General features: G+C 35.8%; 1 protein-coding gene across 1 annotated transcript in view; it reads left to right on the top strand.

Moving 5' to 3' along the window:
- The first annotated feature begins 629 nt into the window (after window positions 1-629).
- Window positions 630-22,919, top strand: part of LOC120082744 (putative serine/threonine protein kinase IREH1) — a 64,665-nt gene continuing 42,375 nt past the window's right edge. Inside the window, exons 1-6 of the mRNA XM_039038029.2 lie at window positions 630-1,603; window positions 7,745-7,809; window positions 8,075-8,257; window positions 8,348-9,721; window positions 12,469-12,641; window positions 12,818-13,064. Of these exons, the coding sequence (XP_038893957.1) occupies window positions 895-1,603; window positions 7,745-7,809; window positions 8,075-8,257; window positions 8,348-9,721; window positions 12,469-12,641; window positions 12,818-13,064 (2,751 nt within the window). The 5' untranslated portion in view covers window positions 630-894. The remainder of the gene's footprint in view (window positions 1,604-7,744; window positions 7,810-8,074; window positions 8,258-8,347; window positions 9,722-12,468; window positions 12,642-12,817; window positions 13,065-22,919) is intronic.

The following is a 22,919-nucleotide window of genomic DNA, read 5'->3' as shown; positions in this document are numbered from 1 at the left end:
AATTATATCAAATAAAAATAAAAATATTTATAAATATAAGACATCATGTTATAAACTCAATTAAATTTTTAAAAAATTAAAATATTTATTATGTAACCTATTATAAATTAGGTTAAATTTTAAATTTGGTCCTCTATGATTTAGATAAAGTTAAAAAGTTAGCTCATATGATTTTAAAATTTAGATTTTAATTTCTATGGTTTGATATAACTTCATATATATAGTGTTTTTAAGTTGTAAAGTCCTCTTAAATAGCCACACTATAGGGACTATTTATGAAACTTTTATCAAACCACAGGGGATAATTTCTAATTAACCATAATATTTGAATTTCAACTTCTTCCAAACTATGGGGACATATTTATTCTATAAATCATATAATATTACAAAATAATAATTTTACAATTTTTTTAAACATAAAATACGTTAATAAATAAATTAATAATAGTTTATTGACCACTAATATTTAGTGGGTAACTACAACTAATTTGTAATTGTTTAAATTATAATCCAATTTCTAAATTTTGCTACCAAACACGTATTTAAAAACATGAAATACAAATTTATTTTTATTGATTTTTTTATTTTTCAAATTCTATACTAAACAAAGACCCTTATATTGAAAAATTAACAATTGAGTTGGATCAACTCAACACAACCCAATTCATCAATAATGAGGCTGCGTTCCCCGCGTTCGATGTCGTTCCACCTAAAGTCTAGTCCAAACGTTTACTTTCGTCTCTCTGTTTTCAAACTTCTCCAAATTTTCTATTTCTAGTTGCATCATAGTCTTCAATGTCACTCTGAGCGAGCTGTGTCTATCTCTATGCTAGGGACTGCACCGATTTTGAACACTTCCTCCATACCGCAGTTAACACTAGGAACGCGGTTGCTATGGTATTCAAAGGCAGGTTTTTCTCGTCCTCGAAGAAGTCCGATTCTTCCAGCCCTGATGGATCCAGTCCCCGGTTCCTTGGTTCCAATTCGCCCATCAGATCCGACAAGAAGAAGAACAAATCAGCCGCCAAAGATGAACCCCAGATTTCTAATCCCAGCAGCAGCAGCTTCAGAGGTACCGTTCTGAAAGATGCTTCCCGGAGCAAGGATTGGAAACGAAAAGACAGTCAAGCTCCATTGCCGATCGAGACGCCCTCGAAGTCTGACTCAATATCCGGCTTGAACTTGGGACCGAAGGCCAAGAAGTCGGCCGATGTGAAGGACGTGGCTTCATCGGTTTCACCTATTCTGGCATCATCCCTTGGACTGAATAGGATAAAGACAAGATCAGGCCCGTTGCCGCAGGAGAGCTTTTTGGGTTTCAAAGGTGATAAGGGCTCCTTGGGTTCGAGCAATCTTTCCAGAAATTGCGGTGATGGAAGCTCAGGCTCGAATTCAGGTTCAACATGGTCGGGGTCTTCTAGTGGGGGGAAGACAGAGGCGGCGAGTCAGAAAAGATTGGGTTTTCAGGACAATGTTAAAAGCCATATTCACAATGCTAGCAATTCCGACAGTATGCCAATTGGTAATGCACCATCTACTGAACGGAGTCCAAATTTGTTAGGACAGCCTCGGTTACAGAATGTCGAATCATCCAATGAAGCCGGTATTGTTTTCTGGCCTCTAATTTTGAAAAGCTTGTCGATATTGTGATTTTTTCATTTAGTACCTTTTTTAATTGCGCTTTTACTCTTTATGCTGATTGAAGGCAGTACAAAGAGTATTCTCCACAAAACTATCCAAGGATGACTTATGACGAATACTGTCGTTCCTTTGAATATACACAAGGGGTTCGAAAAAATACCTCAATTCATTAGTAGTCTAAAAAGACTAAGTTCCTTCATATTTATAGATATGAAGGCAGTTAACAAATGCATTAGGCCGTTAAACAAGCAGTAAAAAAGATGAAAAGCTTAACTAAACCTTTAGAGGGCGTTTGGGGACAAGGAGTGGAGTTATGAAGTTTGGGGATTTGCGTAGTGGTGGGGCCCATAGCGTAAGGAGTTAATAAGATATGAAATTGTTATTTTTTAGTTGTGGGGCCACTAGCCATAAGAAAGACAAAAACCACCAAAAACAAAGGTTAAACCCAAGAACTAAACAACCTAAACCCAAAAGAAATGCAAGAAAGCCAAGAAGGGCTAAGAACAAGCAAGAATGGCTACAAACAAAGAATGTTCCTACATCAAACCTCTCCACTGAAAAGAAAACTTGTCCAAAGTTTAAGCAACCAAGGAAAGTGCATCTAGAGTATGAAAGTGAGAAAGAGTTGAGACGTTGAAGATGAGACTGATGGGCATGGAGGGGGGAAGATCAATCTTGTAGGCATTTTGACCAAGCTTGGACAAGATGGAGAAAGGGTCAATCTTTTTATTTGTCAACTTATTGTGGTGACCAGCTGGAAGATGAGCTTTTTGCAAATGGACCATGACCAAATCGCCAACAACAAGAACATGTTGTCTATGAGCATTTGCTTTACGTTTGTAAGATGCATTGGCTTCCTCAAGATACTTTGTGATTGTGACTTCCTCTTGCAACTCCTTAATCCTTGAAGCCATGAGATCTGCTTCCAAGCTAACATCAATTGACGAAGGAAGATTAGACAAATCAATAGTTAGATGAGGGAGCTAGTATAAATGATATCAAATGGCGACTTCCTTGTGGAACGATTGGTCATATGATTGAAAAGAAATTCAGCTTAAGGAAGACAAAAGTCCCATTGTTTAGGTTTGTTCCCACTTGAACATTGAATCAAGTTCCCCAACGTGCAATTAGTCACCTTGGTTTGGCCATAGGTTTGAGGATGGCAAGTGGTGATGAAAAGTAAATTGGTGTCGAACTTTCCACAAGGAGCTCAAAAAAAAAAAAAAAAGGAAAAAAATCATGGATTTAACATTTCTACCCAAAACGACAGACTTAGGATTACCATGCAATTGAATGATTTCTTATTATTGATTTGTTTTATTTTGTCTTTGTTCTTCATAGGGTTTAGTTGTTTGGCTTTCTTGTTCTATCTTTTTAGTTTTTTTTGTGTGTCTTTTGTTCTTTTGGCCTTTGTCTTTTTCTTGTGTTTTGAGCCTTAGTTTCTTATCTTTTTCATTCACTTAATGAAGATTCCTCCTTTTTTTCCTTAAAAGAAAGATAAATCATGGCCAAAAGAATTTGCAAGAAGGAGACTGAAAAGTTTTGTCCCAACCAAAATACATTTCCCAATACACCATCCAACCTTTTTTGTCGAAGCCAGTAGGAACTTGCACCAACTTTTTTCCTTGCGTGGAAGGCCAAACAGAGCACTCAAATGGCAGCAAAAAGATGATCTAAATTTGGATAAGTAGATGAAACCAAAATCATCTCTAAATTTCCTTTAAAAGAAAAAATGAACTGAAAATTGAAGTAATTCAACTAAAGCATTTTCAAACCAACGCAAAATAGTCCTCCCTTTGCCCCTCTATTTGCTGCCTTTGTTTGAAAAATGAGGAAACCCTTGATCATTTATTCCTTCAGTGTGAGTTTGCCAATAACGGGTGGTCTCTTTTGTTTAGAACCTTTGGGTTGATATGTTGCCTTCCTAACAAAGTTGATGATTGGATGCTTGATGGGCTTGATAGTTTTGCCTACGGTGGCAAAGGCAAAATCCTTTGGGGATTTGCTACTCGCTCGCTCTTATGGTGCACTTGGAAAGAAAGAAATAGCAGAATTTTAGAAGATAAGTTTGCTCCTTTTGATTCTTTTTGAGTGGTTGTGCAACACACAACCTCTTGGCGGTGTACAAATTACACCAAATTCTTTTGTAATTACAGTCTTTCCATGATTTTTAACAATTCGAAGGCTTTTATTCGTTCGATTTTTTTTTTTTTTGGTTGGGGGGGGGGGTATGAAATATACTCATTCATATCTTATATAAAAAAACAATGCAAAAAAGTATCTGAAATAGGCACGTTTTGTTGACTTCCCATCTTCGCCAAATAGGTTAAACCATTCTCCTCAAATATGGTAGAATATGTTTTGAGTGCAACAACTTTAAAAATCCATGAAAACAGAGATGAAATTTGAAGAATATTGAACAACACAGTTGAAGACTTTAGAGGAAGCCCATTGAAGAAAGAAGAAAAATTGAGCGTAAAACTAAGAATGACAAACTTACATGGTGGCAGCGAAAGGCTGTGACGAAAAAAGAGGGATAAGGTTCCTTCCGACAAGGACAAGCGGGGGTGGGCCAAGAATACATCAAAAGAAAGAGAGGAACTTGAGAGCTAGGGTTTCGACAAACTAGGGATTAGATCTGAGGCTCCGACAAAAGGAATGGGCAATGATGGCGGAAGAGCTAAGGTTTCGACGTGAGAAGGGAGCACGACTAGGGATTGCCATGGTGGAGAAAGGAGGGTGGTTGAAGAATGGACAAACTAGGGACACGACAGGATGGAAATGGATAGCAAACAATAATTGAGACGGTGGTGAACGGAGGCAAAGCGTTGACGTCTAGGATTTAAGAGAAGGAGGGAAGGGCCGACAACCGTTAGGGTTTTCCATCTTAAATAGAACAATTAATCTGTTTGCTTTCCATTTTTCTGTTAGTTTACTAATAGTCCAAGAAGCCTTAGGTACCATTTAGAACCATTCTCAAATTGAAATTGCCAATTTCTAGGATCTTTTCCCTTTAAAATTTAAAAATTTATTTATAAAAAATATGTAATATAATGGGTATAAATATTTTTGTTAGTATTTTATTAACTATACGTTGCTTCACTCAAACAACAAAAAAATTTTCACCTCTGCCCTTACGACCCATTTGGATCGCAAATATTGTTTCATAGGTAGAGATATTAAATATTTAGGATTTTAAATGTCTGAGTTTTAAGGATTTGGGATAACTAATGTCTATGTTTGGATATGCATGATAATTAATGTCTCGAAACTAAGGGCCTGTTTGGTAGGCAATTTCAAAACAGAATTTTGAAAACATGAGATTCAAAGAAAACAAAGTTGCATTTCATGTTTTCAGATATGTGTTTAGTAACAGATTTATAAATTAAATTCCAATTTAAACAATTTTTCAAAAGATGTTTGAAAATATATTTAGTTACTCGCTACATGCTAGGTTGAATATGAACCCTTACTAATTAAATTATGAAGTTGTTTTATGTTAAATTTTTTGTATAATTATTATTTTGTAATATCATATAATATATAAAATGTAATATATTACGTTATTTTAATTTAACAAGAATAATTGAGTTTATAACAGAAATAATTTATTTGTTATTATTTTTATCATTTTTAATATAACTCTGCATTTTAAAATCTTTAATTCAAAATTTGGATACATTGAAAACATACAAAAGTTTTCAAAATTTGTGCTGTTTGGATTACAGAATCCAGAAAACAATTTTCAAAAGTAGAATCTAGAAAACAGTTCTAAAATACAAAATTCAAACTACCAATCATACACATATTCACTAAACTTTGTGAATTTGAAAAAATAAAACAAAGTCTGTGTTGCCTACCAACCAGGCCCAAAATATCTATGTTTGATTTACCATTTTTATACATAGAAACCAAAATTGTATAATTATTTTAAGAGAACAATTAATATAGTCATAGTTTAAATTAAGAATTATTTAATATATTGTTATATTAATTAATTATTTAATCAATTAATAAAAAATGAATGAATATTTTTATATTAAACACTAAAACATTAATTAAATTATTTTAGTTAATTACTAAAAATAATTAAATAAATACAATATTAATAATTAATAATAAAATTTTGTATTAAATAGTTAAGATAACATAAAATATTAATTGCAAATGTATTAATTGAAATTTATTAAGTATGAGTAATGTATTTATTTAGTAATTAATTAATTAAAACTAATAGTAATGATTAATTGATATTAATTAATTAATTAGACTATATTTTTATTGTTCATCTTCCAAACATATAAATCCCACCTGTATAAAGGGCGTTAGAAAATCTGTGTCAGATGAGTTTCAAAGTTTCATGGATAATAATATCTTGGATTTTAATATCAAGAGAAATAGTCTCTTTTCATTAACAAAAAATGAAATCCTGTGAAACAAAGAAACATATTAAATGTTTGTTTGAAATTCCTTGGCAAAACTTGTGAAACAAACAAACCTTTAAGGTAATCTAGAGATTTGTTGCCTTAGAGTCCACATTGCGCTTTGAGAACTGTGATGGAAATTTATCTTTTGGAATGTTGATGATTGTGCGCTTCCACCATAAGAGCCTTAGTTAAGGGTCTTGTCACCAATCTGTCATCATTTTTTTAAGGAGAAATAAATTTCATTGACAATGAAGCAAATTAGTACTTAAAGAATAATTTTTACCCCTATTGGAACCAAGGCTTACCCTTCCTAGAACCTTTGGGAGGTTTAGTTTACCGCCTTGACATTTTTTTTGAAAAGGAAACATGACATTTCATTGATAAAATGACAAGAGACTAATGCCAAGAATATATATATTTTTTTCAAGCCTATATAGTTTACCATCATAACATTTCAAGCCTATATATATTTTTTCAAGCCTATGGATGCCAAGAATAATTTCTATCCATAAAGTGCTATCCTTCTGTGTGAATCTCACTCATCACATGGTTCTTGATTTTCATAGTTTCAGATTTAGCGGTCTTCTTTCAAGAGCCATCTTGTTCCGTGTTGAGTTGTATTTCATTTTGCTTTACTTTTATAGCCTAGTCTAGTTATGGGCTTTAGTTAGTTGTATTTGCTTCATTTTCCTTGTTCTGTTTCACTGTAATTTGCGCATTAGACACTTCTCAGTTCATCAATAAAAAGTCTTGTTTCCTTAAAAAAAAAGCAATTTCATCGTAAGAACATCGTTCCCTAACTTGAAAGAAGACCTCAAGACCCCGTCAAGGCCTCCATATTGTGTAGGCTAGAGGACTAATTCCAAATCACTAAGTACACACCTAAATTATTACCATTGCAGATGAAGTCCCTTATCGATTTCCCTAAGGTAATACATGGTGACTTTGATGGGAGCTTGAAGAAGGGATGAGTAATAAATGGGCAAGCAATTTATAATCGATAGAGTCAGTTTATTTATATCCCTTAAAGAGTTGAAGACTCCTCCCATTTATCTATTTTAGCTCTAAGTTATCAACCATTGGCTCCCAGAAAGCCCAAGCTTGAAGGTTGTGACAGCTTTTGGTTCAGTGATTGGTGGAGACTTTTTCCATAGATACACTTTTTGTTTGCAAGCTCTCCTTAGCTTTCAGGCGAAGATATTGAAAAGGCTCTTTGTTCTATTAATGCTTATATACATGTCTATTTCTCTTTATGGGTCTACTTGCTGTTTTGTATCTCTCCTTTTTCTTTTTCATTCCTTTTGGGAGTTTGTATCCTGAACTTTTTCTTCTTTTTGTTTTCATTTTTTTTTTTTTTTCCAAAAAACCTAAGGGAGAAACAAAGGTAGGAAAAATGCAATCCTTTCTTACTATATCCAAAGGGGCCGCCAGATTATCTGAGGAGGTGGTTGATAAGGAAAGTTAACCAAGCTAGTCTGAGTAGTCTTTATGATGCATGCAGTCTGTCTCTATTGTTCCTTTTTATTTACTTGCCATTTTATGGACTCCTTCAACATGTAATCTTGCATCATTTTATTTGTCTGCTGGCGGATGTATCATTTTTTTGAGGTAGTTATGTTTGCTTAACTGGAAAGTTAGTGTAATTTGTGTCCAACACATTGTGATTAACATTACAGGACGCTATGAATCATCATGGGGATGTTCTGAAGGATTAAGAAATTTAGATTTCTGTACACCAGAGGTAATGTAATGTTAAAATAAACTTTTTTCAATGCTACCTTCCTTCTAATTCATGATTGATAATTTTTCATATATTTTCTTTGAGTTTAATATATCTCACATTTTCCTATAGGCTGTTGCCTTCTTCTTCTTCTTTTCTCCCATCTCTCTCTCTTTCCTCCCTTCTTTTTTAAAAAAGAATATTCCTTTTCTGATATATAAAAGAACTCACCTTTTTGTTTATGTTGTGAGGTACTTGAGATTGTTATTAATACTCCTCTTTCCAGTCCTCTTATGATTGTGAAAATCCAAAGGAGTCCGAGTCTCCACGCTTTCAAGCCATACTCCGAGTCACAAGTGCTCCTCGAAGGAAGTATCCTGCAGATATCAAAAGTTTTTCCCATGAACTAAATTCAAAAGGCGTACGACCTTTCCCACTTTGGAAGTCACGTCGTCTAAATAATTTGGAGGTGCTATCTTGTCTCTGTGTGTGATATTTTCTAGCTCCATAATAAATTGTCTCCTGAAGCTTATGCTGTTTGTGATTACATTTTTTGCAGGAGGTCTTAGTTATGATACGAGCAAAATTTGACAAGGCAAAGGAAGAAGTAAATTCTGACTTGGCTATTTTTGCTGCTGATCTGGTTGGAGTTCTTGAAAAGAATGTGGATACTCATCCAGAGTGGCAAGAGACAATTGAAGACTTGTTGGTTTTAGCTCGCAGCTGTGCTATGTCATCCCCTGGTGAATTTTGGCTTCAGTGTGAAAGCATTGTTCAGGAATTGGATGATAGACGCCAAGAACTTCCTCCTGGCATGCTGAAACAACTTCATACTCGAATGCTGTTCATTCTCACTAGATGTACGAGGTTGCTGCAGTTCCATAAAGAAAGTGGGTTAGCTGAAGATGAAAATGTTTTTCAGCTTCGTCAGTCGAGAAATCTGCATTCTGCTGATAAACGCATTGCTCCAGCTATGGGAAGGGAAATGAAAAGTTCTAGTGCAGCCAAGGCTTCTAAGACAGCTTCTTCCAGGAAATCTTACAGCCAGGAGCAGCATGGTTTAGATTGGAGCAGAGAACACAATATACTACCTGGGAATAATGTCTCAACATCTCCCGATGATACTTCAAAGAATTTGGTATCTCCTACTGGCAGAAGCCGGATGGCTTCTTGGAAAAAATTGCCTTCTCCAGCAGCAAAAAGTGTGAAAGAACCTACTTTGAAGGATCGGGGTGATAATAAGAAATTTAAATCTTTGAATGTGTCAAAAATCGGGTTGGGTGTTTCTGAAACTGATTTGGCTGCTGCCAAGGTTTCTGAGCTTCATCCGCCCAGAGATTCTCATGACCAACCTACAAAGCACCAACATAAGCCTTCTTGGGGTTGGGGTGATCAACCAACTGTATCTGATGAGAGTTCAATAATTTGTCGCATTTGTGAAGAAGAAATTCCTACAGCAAATGTGGAAGATCATTCAAGAATTTGTGCAGTTGCTGATCGATGTGATCAAAAGGGTATAAGTGTTAATGAACGTCTACTCAGAATTGCTGAAACTTTAGAGAAGATGATCGAGTCTTTTACGCAAAAGGATTCTCAGCATGTAGGAAGTCCGGATGTTGCAAAAGTTTCAAATTCTAGCGTGACCGAAGAATCTGATATTTCCCCAAAGCATAGTGATTGGTCCCGCAGGGGCTCAGAAGACATGCTAGATTGCTTCCATGAAACTGATAGTTCTGTATTTATGGATGACTTAAAAGGTTTACCTTCCATGTCTTGTAAAACTCGTTTTGGTCCAAAGTCTGATCAAGGTATGACAACATCATCGGCTGGTAGCATGACTCCTAGATCTCCCTTATTAACACCAAGAACCAGTCAGTTTGACTTGTTTCTGGCTGGGAAAGGTGCATACTACGAACATGACGATCTTACGCAGGTATCCTTTATGTCAATGCTCATTTCTTTTCGACATTTTTTAATTGTAAAATATACCCTGTGGCATGTATGAGATCTTTGAGGAGCCAAAATATAGTAAGGAAACAAACCGTAGTGTAGATATTTTCTCCAGTAAGCAATAAGTTAATTAATTTATTTTTCAAATTATATTAGTAATGAGAAACAATCTTAACGGAAAATCCTCTGTATCACAGCAGTAAAAAATTACGAATAAAATGTTACAACAATATAGAGTAAAAACTCCAGAAAAAGAAAACAGTGAAGAAACTTTATTTAAAAATAAGAAGAAAGCTTCCTAACTCAACTACTCAAGTTGATTATACTTGTTGAATAATCACTGAACTTAAAAATGCTGCTCTATAAAAAGTGTCTACATTGTTTTGTGTAGTTTTGTGAGGACTTCTAATTCTTATACTACGTAGAAAGTAATTATAAGAAAGCATAGTACTTTAAGGGTTACTCAATCCAATACCTGAATAGGAACTGGGAGAGTTTCATTGTTTGTTTTTAGTTGATCGTACTTTTGGTTGTTTTATTTTTAGTATTTTCTTTTGTTTGGGTTTTCGACTTGAATTTAGGATAGAAGAAGAATATTATTGTATTTCTTCTTACTTATCTAAAACAACTACAAGGTCTTCTTATTTCTTGTATCTTTGAGCATTAGCCTCTTTTCATCCACTTTATGAAAAATCTTAGTATCCTTTTCTTTAAAAGAAAAAAAAGAAAAGACCTTTATTTATTATTATTTTTTTTAATAGGAAAATCAACTTTCATTGAGAAAATAATGAAAAATCTTGGTATCCTTTTCTTAAAAAAAAGAAAGACCTTTAGTTAACATATCAGCTGTTTGATTAGTTGTTGGAAGCTAAGAAATGCATATTACACTTGCATCTATCTTCTCCTTTATGAAATACTACATTTAAGACTAGATTATGTGTTATGGCGATGATAACAAAACAGTAGATCCATATGGGAGTCTTTTGAGACAATTTTAATTCAAGTATTCTGTTAAACCATATATCTCCACAAATACCATGTGCTAAGGCTCTAAATTCTTGTACAACACTGCTTTTGGCTACTACATTTTGTTTTTTACTATGCTTCTGGCTACTGCATTATTCATTTTTCGTTATAATATTGGACAATTAGATAGTCAAATACAAAATGATGGTGTAAATATATTGTAATTTGTTTAATTTCCCATTGGAAGATGTATTTCTAGAATGAGCTACATTAAGGGCAAAAAAAAAAAAAAAAAAAATCACCCGATATACGACTTGTGAGTCTATCTCTCTATATATAGATGCATGTTGTATTCTTCGTGATTTTTTTTGTAAAAAAAACCCTCGTTTTCTAGATTATATTGATTATTATGTCTCATTGTAATTCGAAGATTAGCCTCTTTTCATGATATCAATGAAAAGTTTGTTTCCGTTTAAAAAAAAGGGGAGAAGAATATATTTTTGGCTTGATTCTTGGAATGCTGAATGCCCTTTGAAACACCAATTTCCTCGGCTATTTAATATTACTTCTAATCCTAAGGGTTCAGTCTGAGCATTCGGATGCAACCACCTCCTCTTGGGACTTGTCCTTTTGCTGGAGGCTTAAGGAGGAGGAAGCTTCAGAATTTCAGCAATTATTAGGTTGCTTGGCTAGTTAGAGAATTTTGGGTCGTTCAAATTCACGATATTGGAGCTTGGATCGTTCTAGTAGATTTTCTGTTAAATCATTATCCAAGCAGTTGGATACTTCGGCTTTTATGGGAAAGGATATTTATCATGTTTTGTAGAAAACTAAAAGTTCTATGCGTATAAATATCATCATTTGGGTGATGATTCATGGCATGCTTAATTGTTCATCCACTTACAATGCAAGCTTCTGAATCATTGTCTTTGTCCTTCGATTTTTCCTCTTTGTTTGGCTGAAAGTGAGGATTTGCAGCATCTGCTTTTTCAGTTTCCTACTCAAGTTAGATATTGTGGAGGTTTTTTGCTTACTTTAATCTACAACGGACTTTATAAAAAATCAAAATTAAAAGTTATTTAAGGAAACATAACTTTTCATTTACTTAATGGAAAGAGGTTAATGTTCAAGATACAATGAAACCAAACATAAAACAAGCAAAACTTGAAATGATACAACAATACAAGGCAGGAAAGATAAAGTATTCCAATTTAAACACAAGACTTGAATAGAAAGTTTTGCAAAGAGCTTGGAAAGAGAGCACCAGGATGAAGTTTAACCCGAGCAGAATCAAAGTAAGCAGACCATAGAAGAGACTTATCCTGAAAGATCCTTTGATTTCTTTTGAACCAGATCTCTGAATGGATAGCTTTAACTGTGTTTGACCATAGTAATTTAGAGTTCTCATAACTCCATTTATTTTTGGTCACTTCTGCCATGTAAATTCCATTTTATAAAATTAATAAAGGAGGTGCTTGGGTAAGACTATTGCTAAAAAAGAGTTCTTGATGTATGCGGACAGCACGAACATATTCTACTTTGATGTTTTTTTGGGGGGGGTGTTGCGGTGGTAATGTTTTAGTCCTGCATAAATCATGGAGAATTTCATGTAGTTCTTTCACAATTAAGATCTTTATGAGTAACACAAGTTTCCTGTAAACATAAAATACTGCTTTTCTGATGAATAAAACATGATTATCATTAACTCAAGGTTCATGAATAAGTTATTGTCCAATAATGAGCAAGGACTTTCTATCTTTGCAGATCAGTGATCTTGCAGATATTGCACGCTGTTCAGCAAATACACCTCTGGGTGATGATTGCTCGATGCGATATCTGCTGACATGCCTTGAGGACTTGAGAGTTGTCATTAATCGCAGGAAGTTTAATGCACTGACAGTTGAAACTTTTGGCACTCGCATTGAAAAGTTAATCCGGTCTGTATGTTTGCAGTATAAATTTGATTTTCAAAGTAATATGCACTACTTTACCATGTGTTGGCGTTCTATTGTATCTAATGACTCCCATCATGCCAAATTTCTTTTTAACATTCTCTTGAATGTGTATACTGCCTTAGATTTTGCTTGACTTTTGATGGTTGGTGATTTTATAGGGAGAAGTATTTGCAACTTTGTGAGCTGGTGGATGATGAAAAGATTGAAATAGTAAGTACTGTTATTGATGAAGATACTCCTCTTGAAGATGACATTGTTCGTAGCTTAAGAACTAGTCCCATCCATTCTTCAAAGGACCGTACATCAATTGATGACTTTGAGATTATAAAACCAATCAGCCGTGGGGCATTTGGTCGGGTTTTCCTGGCTAAAAAGAGGACAACAGGGGACCTTTTTGCAATAAAGGTTAATTTTCCGACTGATGCTTAAATAATGTTCCCAGCGTTTTACCTCATTTTTTGGCCTCTTCTTTTCCATGCTTGTGATGAGTTCATCATTCAACGACATTTATTTTTCCTTCTTCTTCTTTAGGAATTTTCTATGATGTCTATAATCTTTTTTCTTATTCCAAATTATACTTTCCATATTTCATGGAGGATAATATTCTTAGCCTGTAGTGCATGCATACAATTTCTCTACATTTGAAAGTGTTAAACTGAAATGAATTACCAAAAATGATATAGGAGCATCAGAAGTTGTTCGCATCAATTAAGGATTCGAGCAAGATTGCTAGGACCGTGAACAAAATCCCACATTGGTTAGGGAAGAGAATGATCATGGGTATACAAGTATGGATAATTATCTCCATTGGTATGAGGCTTTTTGGGTGGTACCTAAACCAAAGCCATGAGAGTTTTTACACAAAGTGGACAATATCATATCATTATGGAGATATGTAAAGGTCCGTTGTCCTTATCAATTGATACTAGAGCCTTGGTCTAAATCTAGCTATATTGTGAAATCCTTCAATTATGAATGAAGAAATTTAGTGAGCCTCATTCGTGCTCTATTTGGGTAGTCTTGGTTTCCCCTACCTTGATAAGAGCAAGTGTGATTTGTGCTCGTGTTCGTGCTCGTATGCTCTATTTGGATATTAACTTGAGATGAACGGGATGTGCCTTGGGGGTAGAAGAGCAAGTTGACTCAAGATGAATTGGAGATGCATTGAGATTTAGAGCAAGCTCTCAGGGTTGGGAGTGGACGGATATGTTCAATGAGGCTCAAAGTGGTACTTTGTTCGAGGGGAGGATTTTTCGGAGTGCGAACAAAATCCCACATTGGTTAGGGAAGGGAGTGATCAAGGGTATGTAAGTGTGGACAATTATCTCCATTGATATGAGGCCTTTTAGGTGGTACCAAAGTCTAAGCCATGAGGGTTTTATCCAAAGTGAACAATATCATACAATTGTGGAAATATGTGGTGGTCCGTTGTCCTTATCAAAGATACCGTAATTTACCCTAATCCTACTACATCATTCGATGCCTAAAAAAAAGGCTACATTTCCTCCAATATTTTAGTTTGGTTTGCTTCTTAGCTTCTTTTGGGGCTCTCTTTTTAAGATTTTGGTGCTTCTTAGTTGTAGGCTTTTCGTATTATTTGCTTCAAATTCATCCATTGTGATTCTCTTTTCTATTTGTTTTATTTAATTGGATATTTTATATTTTGGAGCATTAATCTCTTTTCATTATATCAATGAAAAAGTATTGTTTCCTTTTAAAAAAAATCTCCTTGATTTCCTATGCAAGAGGAGACAAATCATTGTTATCTGATTTGTCATAGAAAAAAGTTCATTTTAGGAATGGGGCTTTTTTCATTTCTTTTCCTTTTTTCTTCATATTCAGCAAACCACTTCTTGACGTCATCCTTCAATTTTCTAAGTTTAGAATTAATCACAAATCATTCTTGTATTTTTCATCATGGCTCCGTAAAACTAGATTGTGCGTATAACATGTCATTCCATCTAATCATTTTTTAAAAAAGGTAAGTATGCTCTCTCCTCTCTCCTCTCTTCTCCTAATCAGTAATCCCGACGGCTAGTTTCATTTTCCGATCATCCTTTCAACCTTTTTTGGTCAATTTATTTTCTCTAAGTTGTCTCGTTTTGCAGGTAATTCAGCTTTTGTTTCTCCTTGATCTAATGGAAATCAATAACTGTAGCATTAATAAGCAGTTCTTTTGTGTTTGTTTGGTGGGTTTGGTTTCTTTGTGGAAACTTGAGCAATAACTAGAAGATCTTATTCTTGTTGCCAATGGTAAGGTGGCTAGAGGTCCGTGTGTTTGAGTTGTTGCTCTGCCCAGTTTATGCCTTCTTCTCGAAAAAAAACCAGATTTGATGATGGTGTCATTCCCTTATCTAAGTTTTGTTCATCAGTGGGCTTGTTTGTGGAGTGTGCACTTTGGCCAAGTTCGGGGAGCAAAAATATTCATGTATCTATTGGATTTGACAAACAAGGTTGGCAGATGTTTTGATCCTTGATCAGCAGAAGTATGAAAGTCTTCTTAGCCTTTAAATCCGTTCAAAATGTCACTTTCTCTTAGGTTGTAAATTTGAAATACCCTTAGATGTTGAGAAGGCCGTTGTCAAGGAAATTGATAAGACGATCACGGGTTCCTTTCAAACCAAATGTCTGCAAGCAAGGCTTTGACCACATTAATCCAAAGTAAATTTGGATTCGGTAAAAAACAGTTTGTAGCTTGTTGGCTAAGTGGTGCGGCTGAGTTAAGGCTTCAACTCGTTCCACTCATCACTGGTTTGATCCGTTTGGTACAAAAAAAAAAAAAATGTAATTTTGGATTCGGTTTAAGTTTTGGACCAATAAGAATCTGCAAAACATTGTCACCAAAAACATTGCTGAAGGCCAGCTAAGATTGAAGCAAGCAAACAAACGATACCAACACTTTTCAGCATATCCACAAATAAGAACAAGTGCTGCAAGTCATCCGAAGCGGCCATACATAGAGGGCATATATATGGGGATAAGCTGTGAGGGGGAAGTTTCTTCTCATAACTGAAGCACAATTTAATAAACCACAAGGCATAATGGTGAAGATTAAAGAGTCTTGGAAAAATCTTGGAGCTAAAGTTTTTATTACTTAATTAAAATGAGTGATAAATTCCCTTTAAATAGATCCAAAGTGAAAGGGCCTATACACACCTAATTAACTAACTAACTTAGCCTCCTTTAAATAGACCCAAAAGAGAAGGGTTTGTCACACCTATTTTAAAATTAAAACTAAATTTAAAAAGAGAATACAATCAGTCATTTTGCAAAAAATACCCAAAATACCCTTTCTACAATAAATGCCCAAAATACCCTTAATATCCCTACATCAAGTCGGACCCTTTAGAATTAAACTCATCCTTGAGTTTTTTTTTGAACAAGAAACAAACCACTTCATTAAGATAATGAAAGATGTTACAAGTGTATGAAAGGAAACAAACCGTAAAGAGCAAAACTATCCAAAACACTAAATAACGCAAAAAGGATCAGTAAATGCACCAGGACATCTTAACTAGGTTGACACCTCTCGAGCATTCTCATCATCTCCTAGAAGGACTAAAATTCCATAGCTAAGTACAATATAAAGAAGACCTTGCATATGACAAGGCTTACAACCGAAAGATAAACTGAGAATTAATAACCATAACTAGGCTGTTACAAAATCAAGAGAGTGGGAAAATGAAGGCATTCCAATTGAGGTTGATGTCTTGTATAGAGAAGTCTTGAAAAGCTTTGGAAAGAGAGCACCAAGAGGAGGCATTATGGCCGATATCGAATTTAAAGGAGCTAATAGAAGCTTTGTCTTGAAACACTTTTTGATTCCTTTCGAACCAAAGTTCTGATAATAAAGTTTTAACTGCGTTGGTCCAAAGTAATTTTGGCTTCTTCTTCAAATATGGGCCAATCAAGAGTTGAAGCTCATTAGCCTTAAAATCATTATCAAGAACCCAGCTGACATTGAAGCACTTAAATAGATTTGTCCAACAATTTTCTGCAAAAATGCATTGGAAGAACAAGTGTAAGAGAGATTCTGAGTTTACCCAACAAAGAGAGCAAACCTGTGGAGAAATATAGCGAGTAGGTAACTTCCTTTGGAGGATATCTGCATTGTTAAGTAAGCCGTTCAACATGATCCATATCAGTATATTTACCCTTCTAGGATTCTTAGACTTCCATAAGGGTGATTCTAGTAGCGGACCAATTGGGGAGAAGGATAGATGCTTTACAAGAGACTTGACTGAGAAAAACCCACTTGGTTCTAAAGGCCACCTTTTATCAGGAAGCGAATTAAGTTTACAGTGATAGAGTTTTCCAGTTAGGAGCTGGAATTTTTCTGCCTCTTCATCCTTTAACAGTCTTCTAAAATGAAAAGTCCAAGAGGTTGAAGTCTCATCCCAATAGTCTTGTAATGAACCTTTGGGTTTGGTGGAGATGGAGAAGAGATTAGGGAATGAGACTTTTAGAGGAACCAAATCCAACCAAGGATCACACCAAAAGCTTACCCTTTCACCGTTACCAACTTTGAAGGCTGCCAAGGAGTCCACTTTTAACCAGAATCTTGAGATGTTAATCCAGGGGCTTCTAAGGCTGCTGGAAGATTTACCATTGGTATGCCAACCAAACTTGCTTCTTCCATGAATGCTTATAATTACTTTCCTCCAAAGTGAAAGCTCCTCGAGTTTTAAGTTGAAAGCTTGAACTCATCTAGGGCTTGATAAGGGAAGATATGTCTGCAACATTGAAAGTATTGCTTGTGTTGAATGAAGATGGGAGGTCGATCTTGTAAGCATTTTCACTGAATTTCTTAAGTATAGCAAATGGTCTGAACTTTTTGTCATTAAGTTTGTTGTATGCTCCTTTTGGTAAGTGGTCCTTTCGAAGATATATCATTACAAGGTTTCCCGGCTTGAACAGTCTTTTATGAATATCCGTTTGAGCTTTGTATGTAGTGGTTGCTTTCTCTAGGTGGTCATTGACTTCCGAGTGTAGCTCTTGAATACGTTCAGCAAATTGTTCAGCTTCTTCACTAATATCTACATTAGAAGGAAGAGTTGTAAGATTAAAAGTCAAACGAGGGGGCCTAGTGTATACAATCTCAAATGGACATTTCCCCATTGATCTATTCTGCATGTTGTTGTAAGCAAACTCTGCTTGTGCAAGGTTAGTGTTATGTTATTTTGGTTGATTTCCACTTAGACATCGAGGCATATTGGCCATTGTTCGGTTTATAACTTCTGTTTGACCGTCTGTTTGTGGGTGGCTTGAAGAGTTAAATTTGAGGTTAGTGCTAAAACGCTTCCACAAACTTTTCCAAAAAAAAAAAAAAAAATCATAAATTTAACATCTCTATCAGACACAATTGCCTTTGGAATTTCATGAAGCCTGACAATATCTTGAAAGAAAATATTAGCAATGTTCAAAGCATCATATATTTTCTTACAAGGTATGAAATTAGCCATTTTACTAATCCTATCCACGAAAACAAATATAGATAAGGGAGTTAAACTCCCTTTGTATCCTTGGCAACCCTAATATAAAATCCATCGATAAGTCCTCCTAAATGTTAGTAGGGATTGGAAGGAGTATACAAACCGGTGTTTTAAGTGTGACCTTTTGGAGATTTGGCAAGTAAAGCACCTTTTGACTAAATTGTTGACATCTTTTCGAAGCGAAGGCCCGAAAAAACGGGTGACAAGGGTTTCATAGTTTTGTCACGGCCTAAATGAGCTGCTAGGCCGCCTGAATGGGCTTCCATGATGATAGCCTTGCGTAGAGATCCTTGTGGGATGCATAAACCTATTACCACAAAATAAAAAACCATCCAAAAGGTGGTAGTCCTTAGGAGTAGAGTTAGAGAAACATGTTTGCTAAATATCATGGAAATTTGGGTCATTCTCTTAACAAGTTGGTAGGTGGTCAAAGACAATATTTTTACTTTGAAGCATGGTAAGGAGGGATGACTTTCTACTCAAGGCATCAGCCACTTTGTTAGTGATTCTAGAGGTATGCTTGATGACAAAATCGAATTTTTGTAAAAAGGAAATCCATCTAGCATGCATTCGGTTTATGTTTTTCTAAGAATGAATGAATTTTAAGGAATAGTGATTGACTATTAAAACAAATTCCTTGCCTATAAGATTATGTTCCCATTGATGGAGGGCTCTGACCAATGCATAAAGTTCTTGTTCATAAGTGGACCACTTTTGTCTAGTCTCACTTAACTTTTCACTAAAAAACTCCAAAGGATGGGACTCTTGAGAGGACAACCTCTATGCCAATAAAACTTGATTCTATAGCTACTTTAAATACTTTAATAAAATCTGGGAGGGCTAAAACCGGTGGGTTGGCTAGCTTATCTTTTAAAGCATTAAAACTATCCAAAGTCTCTTTAGACCATGAATTTACCGTTCTTTAGACAATGAGTTAAAGTGGCAGCTATAGAGCTAAAATTCTTAATAAATTTACGGTAAAATGATGCTAAACCAAGGAAAGATTGCACCTCTTTGACCGATGTAGGTATTGACCATTCTTTGATGCTGCAATTTTTTTGAGGATTCGCTTGGACACCTTCTTGTCCAATAATGAAGCCAAGAAATTTGATGCTGCTGCATAAAAAGAAACATTTCTTAGGATTGATGTATAGAGTATTAGATTCAAGGATAAAGAATACTTCTTGGAGGTGTGTAAGGTGGCCATTGATAGTCTTTCTATAAATTAGGATGTCATCAAAGTAAATGACAACAAATTTGTTGATGCAAGGTAAAAATATTTGGTTCATAAGTCTCATAAAAGTGCTAGGTGCATTTGACATCCCTAAGGGCATTACAAATTCAAATTTACTATGGACTAATGCAACAAAAGCATTGCTTGCTGAGATTTTGTTTGAAAGAAACCAAAGAGTGTTCCATGATAAGGAAACTCCTTGGTTTGCTCGGTTTGAGGTTGCAAAGCTTAATGCTTCTCTTTGGTGCTCCCTCTCTAAAACTTTTGAAGCCTACTCCTTACAAGATATACGTCTAAGTTGGCAGGCATTCATTCAATTGGACAGCTAGTTTCAGAAGATAGTGGACTACTTTTTAGAATTTTGTGGTCGTGCTTTCAGGATTTTTGTCTCTATTGTTGTCTTTGTTTTTGATTTCTGAGTATTGCAGCTACTGTTTAAGTAGCTTTTGTAAGTTTTCGTTTGTTTGTTCATAGTCTCTTTTGGTTGCATTGTAAGGCTTCCTTTATCTTAGATCTTAGTTCTTGGTTTTGTAGAGTCAGATATGATGAGGGGCTAAGGGGGTGTTAACCTAGTTGAGATGCTCGGGTGCGCCTTCTGATCCTTTGGTTGTAGTTCTTAGTCTTTTGCCTTTATATTTCAAGTACACATCTCCTGTAAACTCTTTTAATGAATAATAAAGGCTGTTTCCCTTTTCAGAAAAAAAAAGAAAAGGCATTACAAGCCACTCAAATAGTCCTTGGTTAGTTTTGAATGCAGTTTTCCACTCATCCTCCGGTCTAATTCTTATTTTGTGGCATCCACTATGTAGATATGCCTTGAAAAATACCTTTGCACTGGCTAATTGGTCAAGTAGGTATGAAAATCTTGAGATTGGAAATCTATATTTGATTGTTATCCTATTGACTGCACGACTGTCTATGCATAAGTGCCTTCTACCATCTTTTTGGGGAGCTAAAAGCGCTGGGACAGCACAAGGGTTGAGGCTAGGTTGAATATGTTTCTTATGTAAAAGATCTTGGATAATGGCTTGGAGGGCTTGATACTCACTAGGGCTCATTCGGTAGTGGGGGCAAGTGGGGTAAAGAAGATCCGAGGATGAAATCTATGTTATGTTGGATGTCTCGGAGTGGAGGTAGGTCACTTGAGACCTTAATAATGGAGGGAAACTTGTCTAAAAGGTTCTGCACTTTGCTGTCCATAGGGGTTGGTAATAAGGCCTCGGGTTTGGCATGGACAAATAAAGCTAGTTTGAATGTATTTGCATTTGCCCATGCTTGTTTATAAGGCATGATAGAAAATAAGTTTGCCTTGTGCTTCTCATTGATGGTATGTTTGCTCATAGGAGTTTTCAAATCAATAGGTAAAAGGATCACCTTTTTACCCATACATTCAAACTCATTTGTGTTGGCATTATCACTATGTTTGGTATGGTTATCATATTACCAAAGTCTTCCAAGTAGAATGTGACAAGTGTCCATTTCTAGGACATCGCATATGATTTGATCTTTGTAGTGTGTTCCAATTGATAATGGAACCGTACAAAGTACATTAATAACAACCTCTCCCCCCTTTTTAATCCATCCTACATTATAGGGGCTTGGATGTGGGTTATCTTTTAGCTTAAGGTGGTGCATAAGTTTCTTAGACATCATGTTTTCCGAGCTTTCCGAGCTACCACTATCGATAACGTTGCACACCTTCCCGTTGATGGTACAACGGGTTCTAAACAACGCGTGCCTTTGATGGTTTGTTTCAATTACCGGAGTCGAGAGGACTTTTTGGATTACACAAGAAAGAATGTCTCCCTCATCCGGTTGGGCCACATTGATGTGTTCCCCATAGTAGTCCTCATCTTCTTCATCCTCATGTTCTTGAATTGTGAGATTCTTCCTTTGGGAACAATCATTAGAAAGGTGTCCCATTTGACCACACCTAAAGCATTTGCCAAGATTAGGTTTATTATAAGGATTATTGTTATTTCTAGAAGAAAAAGTGGGACTTTCCTTAGATTCAACTTCTTTCCCCTTGTTTTTGGTATTTTTGGTAGGTGCTTCACTGGACTGCCTTTTTGAAGTTTCTGCTATGGATTTTCTGGTTGTTGCTGACTTTCTATCCCAATTACTCCTTCGGCTAGCCCACCGTTTCTATTTTAGGGTTTCATCTTTTTCAATTGTGGAGGCTATGGACATTGCTTCTACCAAGGAAGATAGGGGTTGAAGGTGCACCTTTTCTTTGATGAGTTGCCGCAACCCATCAATGAACCGAGCCACTTGTTGACTATCACTCTCGGCTAAGTTGTTCCTAGCACTTAAACAATGAAATTCTTTTGTGTAGTCTTCAATTGATCGAGCTCCTTGCTTGTAATGTCGAAATTGATGGTAGAGAAGCCTTTCATGGTTCACTGACAAGAAATGCTTCTTCATTAGTTTCAACATTTTGGGCCAACTAGTTATAGGCCTTTTACCATGCAAATGTCGATTGCCCTAAATTTGATCCCACCACTTCCCACCACTTCGATGTGCCACTTTTAAGTTTCAAAGAATCAAGTTTTACCTTTTTGTGTTCCAGGGTTCCCATATAGTCAAAGAAATTTTCCATGCTTTTCACCCAATCCAAAAAGATTTTGATATTTATCTTGCCATTATATATGTTGATCTTCATTTTAAAGGCATTTTCTTGCCTCCAATTTGGTTGGCCATGCCAATCATGATAATAATCTTGATTTTTGTACCCTTGTGCTCGTGCAAATCCTTTGAGGTGGATGTATCATTCTTGCTCACATTGTGGACTAGCCGAGTCTTCATCCTCAAATGAATCATAATCCAGCCCCAACAAATTTGGTGCCCCGAGTCCGGTGGGTAAACCGGCAGATGTTGATGATTATGAACAGGATTTGGCAGCTGCACTCCTCTGTCTTCAAATCTTTGATGTAGTCTTGTTGGTTCTCGAATTCTTGAAGGAATTTCTTGGATCCTCCTAGGCAAATCTTGCTTTCTTTGAAGCAATTGATGCTGGTTTTAAGGTGTTTATTGAACTTCTTGCAGCTGATCTTGATTGTTTCCACCAGCTTGGTGTCCAGCTGGTGCTTCTTGGTGAGTTCTTGGTTGATTTTCAACCATTCTTCCCACGTCCAAAGTCAGTTTTTCAATCGCTTGTTACAAACCCATCATAGAATTTTGCATAACACTCATATGATCCATGATGCCGTTGACAGAAGTTTCTAGATTCCGTAATCTTCGGTTGGTGGTTTGAGGAGAAGTGAAAAAAGATGCTTCCGCATCATTAGAAGAGAGGGGGAGAAGAGTGGGGAGTTTACCAAACCCTTTACTCGCCATGAGGTCTTTTCACGAGGTTACTCTGATACCAATTGGTGAAGACTAAAGAGTCTTGGAGAAATCTTGAAAGAATATTGGAGCTGAAGTTTTGGTTGACAAAATCCATGAAAGAGGTATGTATGAAGGCTTCGTGGTTGGAAAAGACAAAGTTCAGATCTCCATCCTTCAATTTGCAGATGATACTTTGTTATTTTGCAA

This window comes from Benincasa hispida, chromosome 8 (genome assembly GCF_027475165.1).
Source record: "Benincasa hispida cultivar pf3 chromosome 8, pf3_genome.v1.1, whole genome shotgun sequence".
NCBI classification, from domain to species: Eukaryota; Viridiplantae; Streptophyta; class Magnoliopsida; order Cucurbitales; family Cucurbitaceae; genus Benincasa; species Benincasa hispida.
Note: the sequence above shows the minus strand (reverse complement) of the source record. Positions and strands in the feature narration are given on the sequence as shown.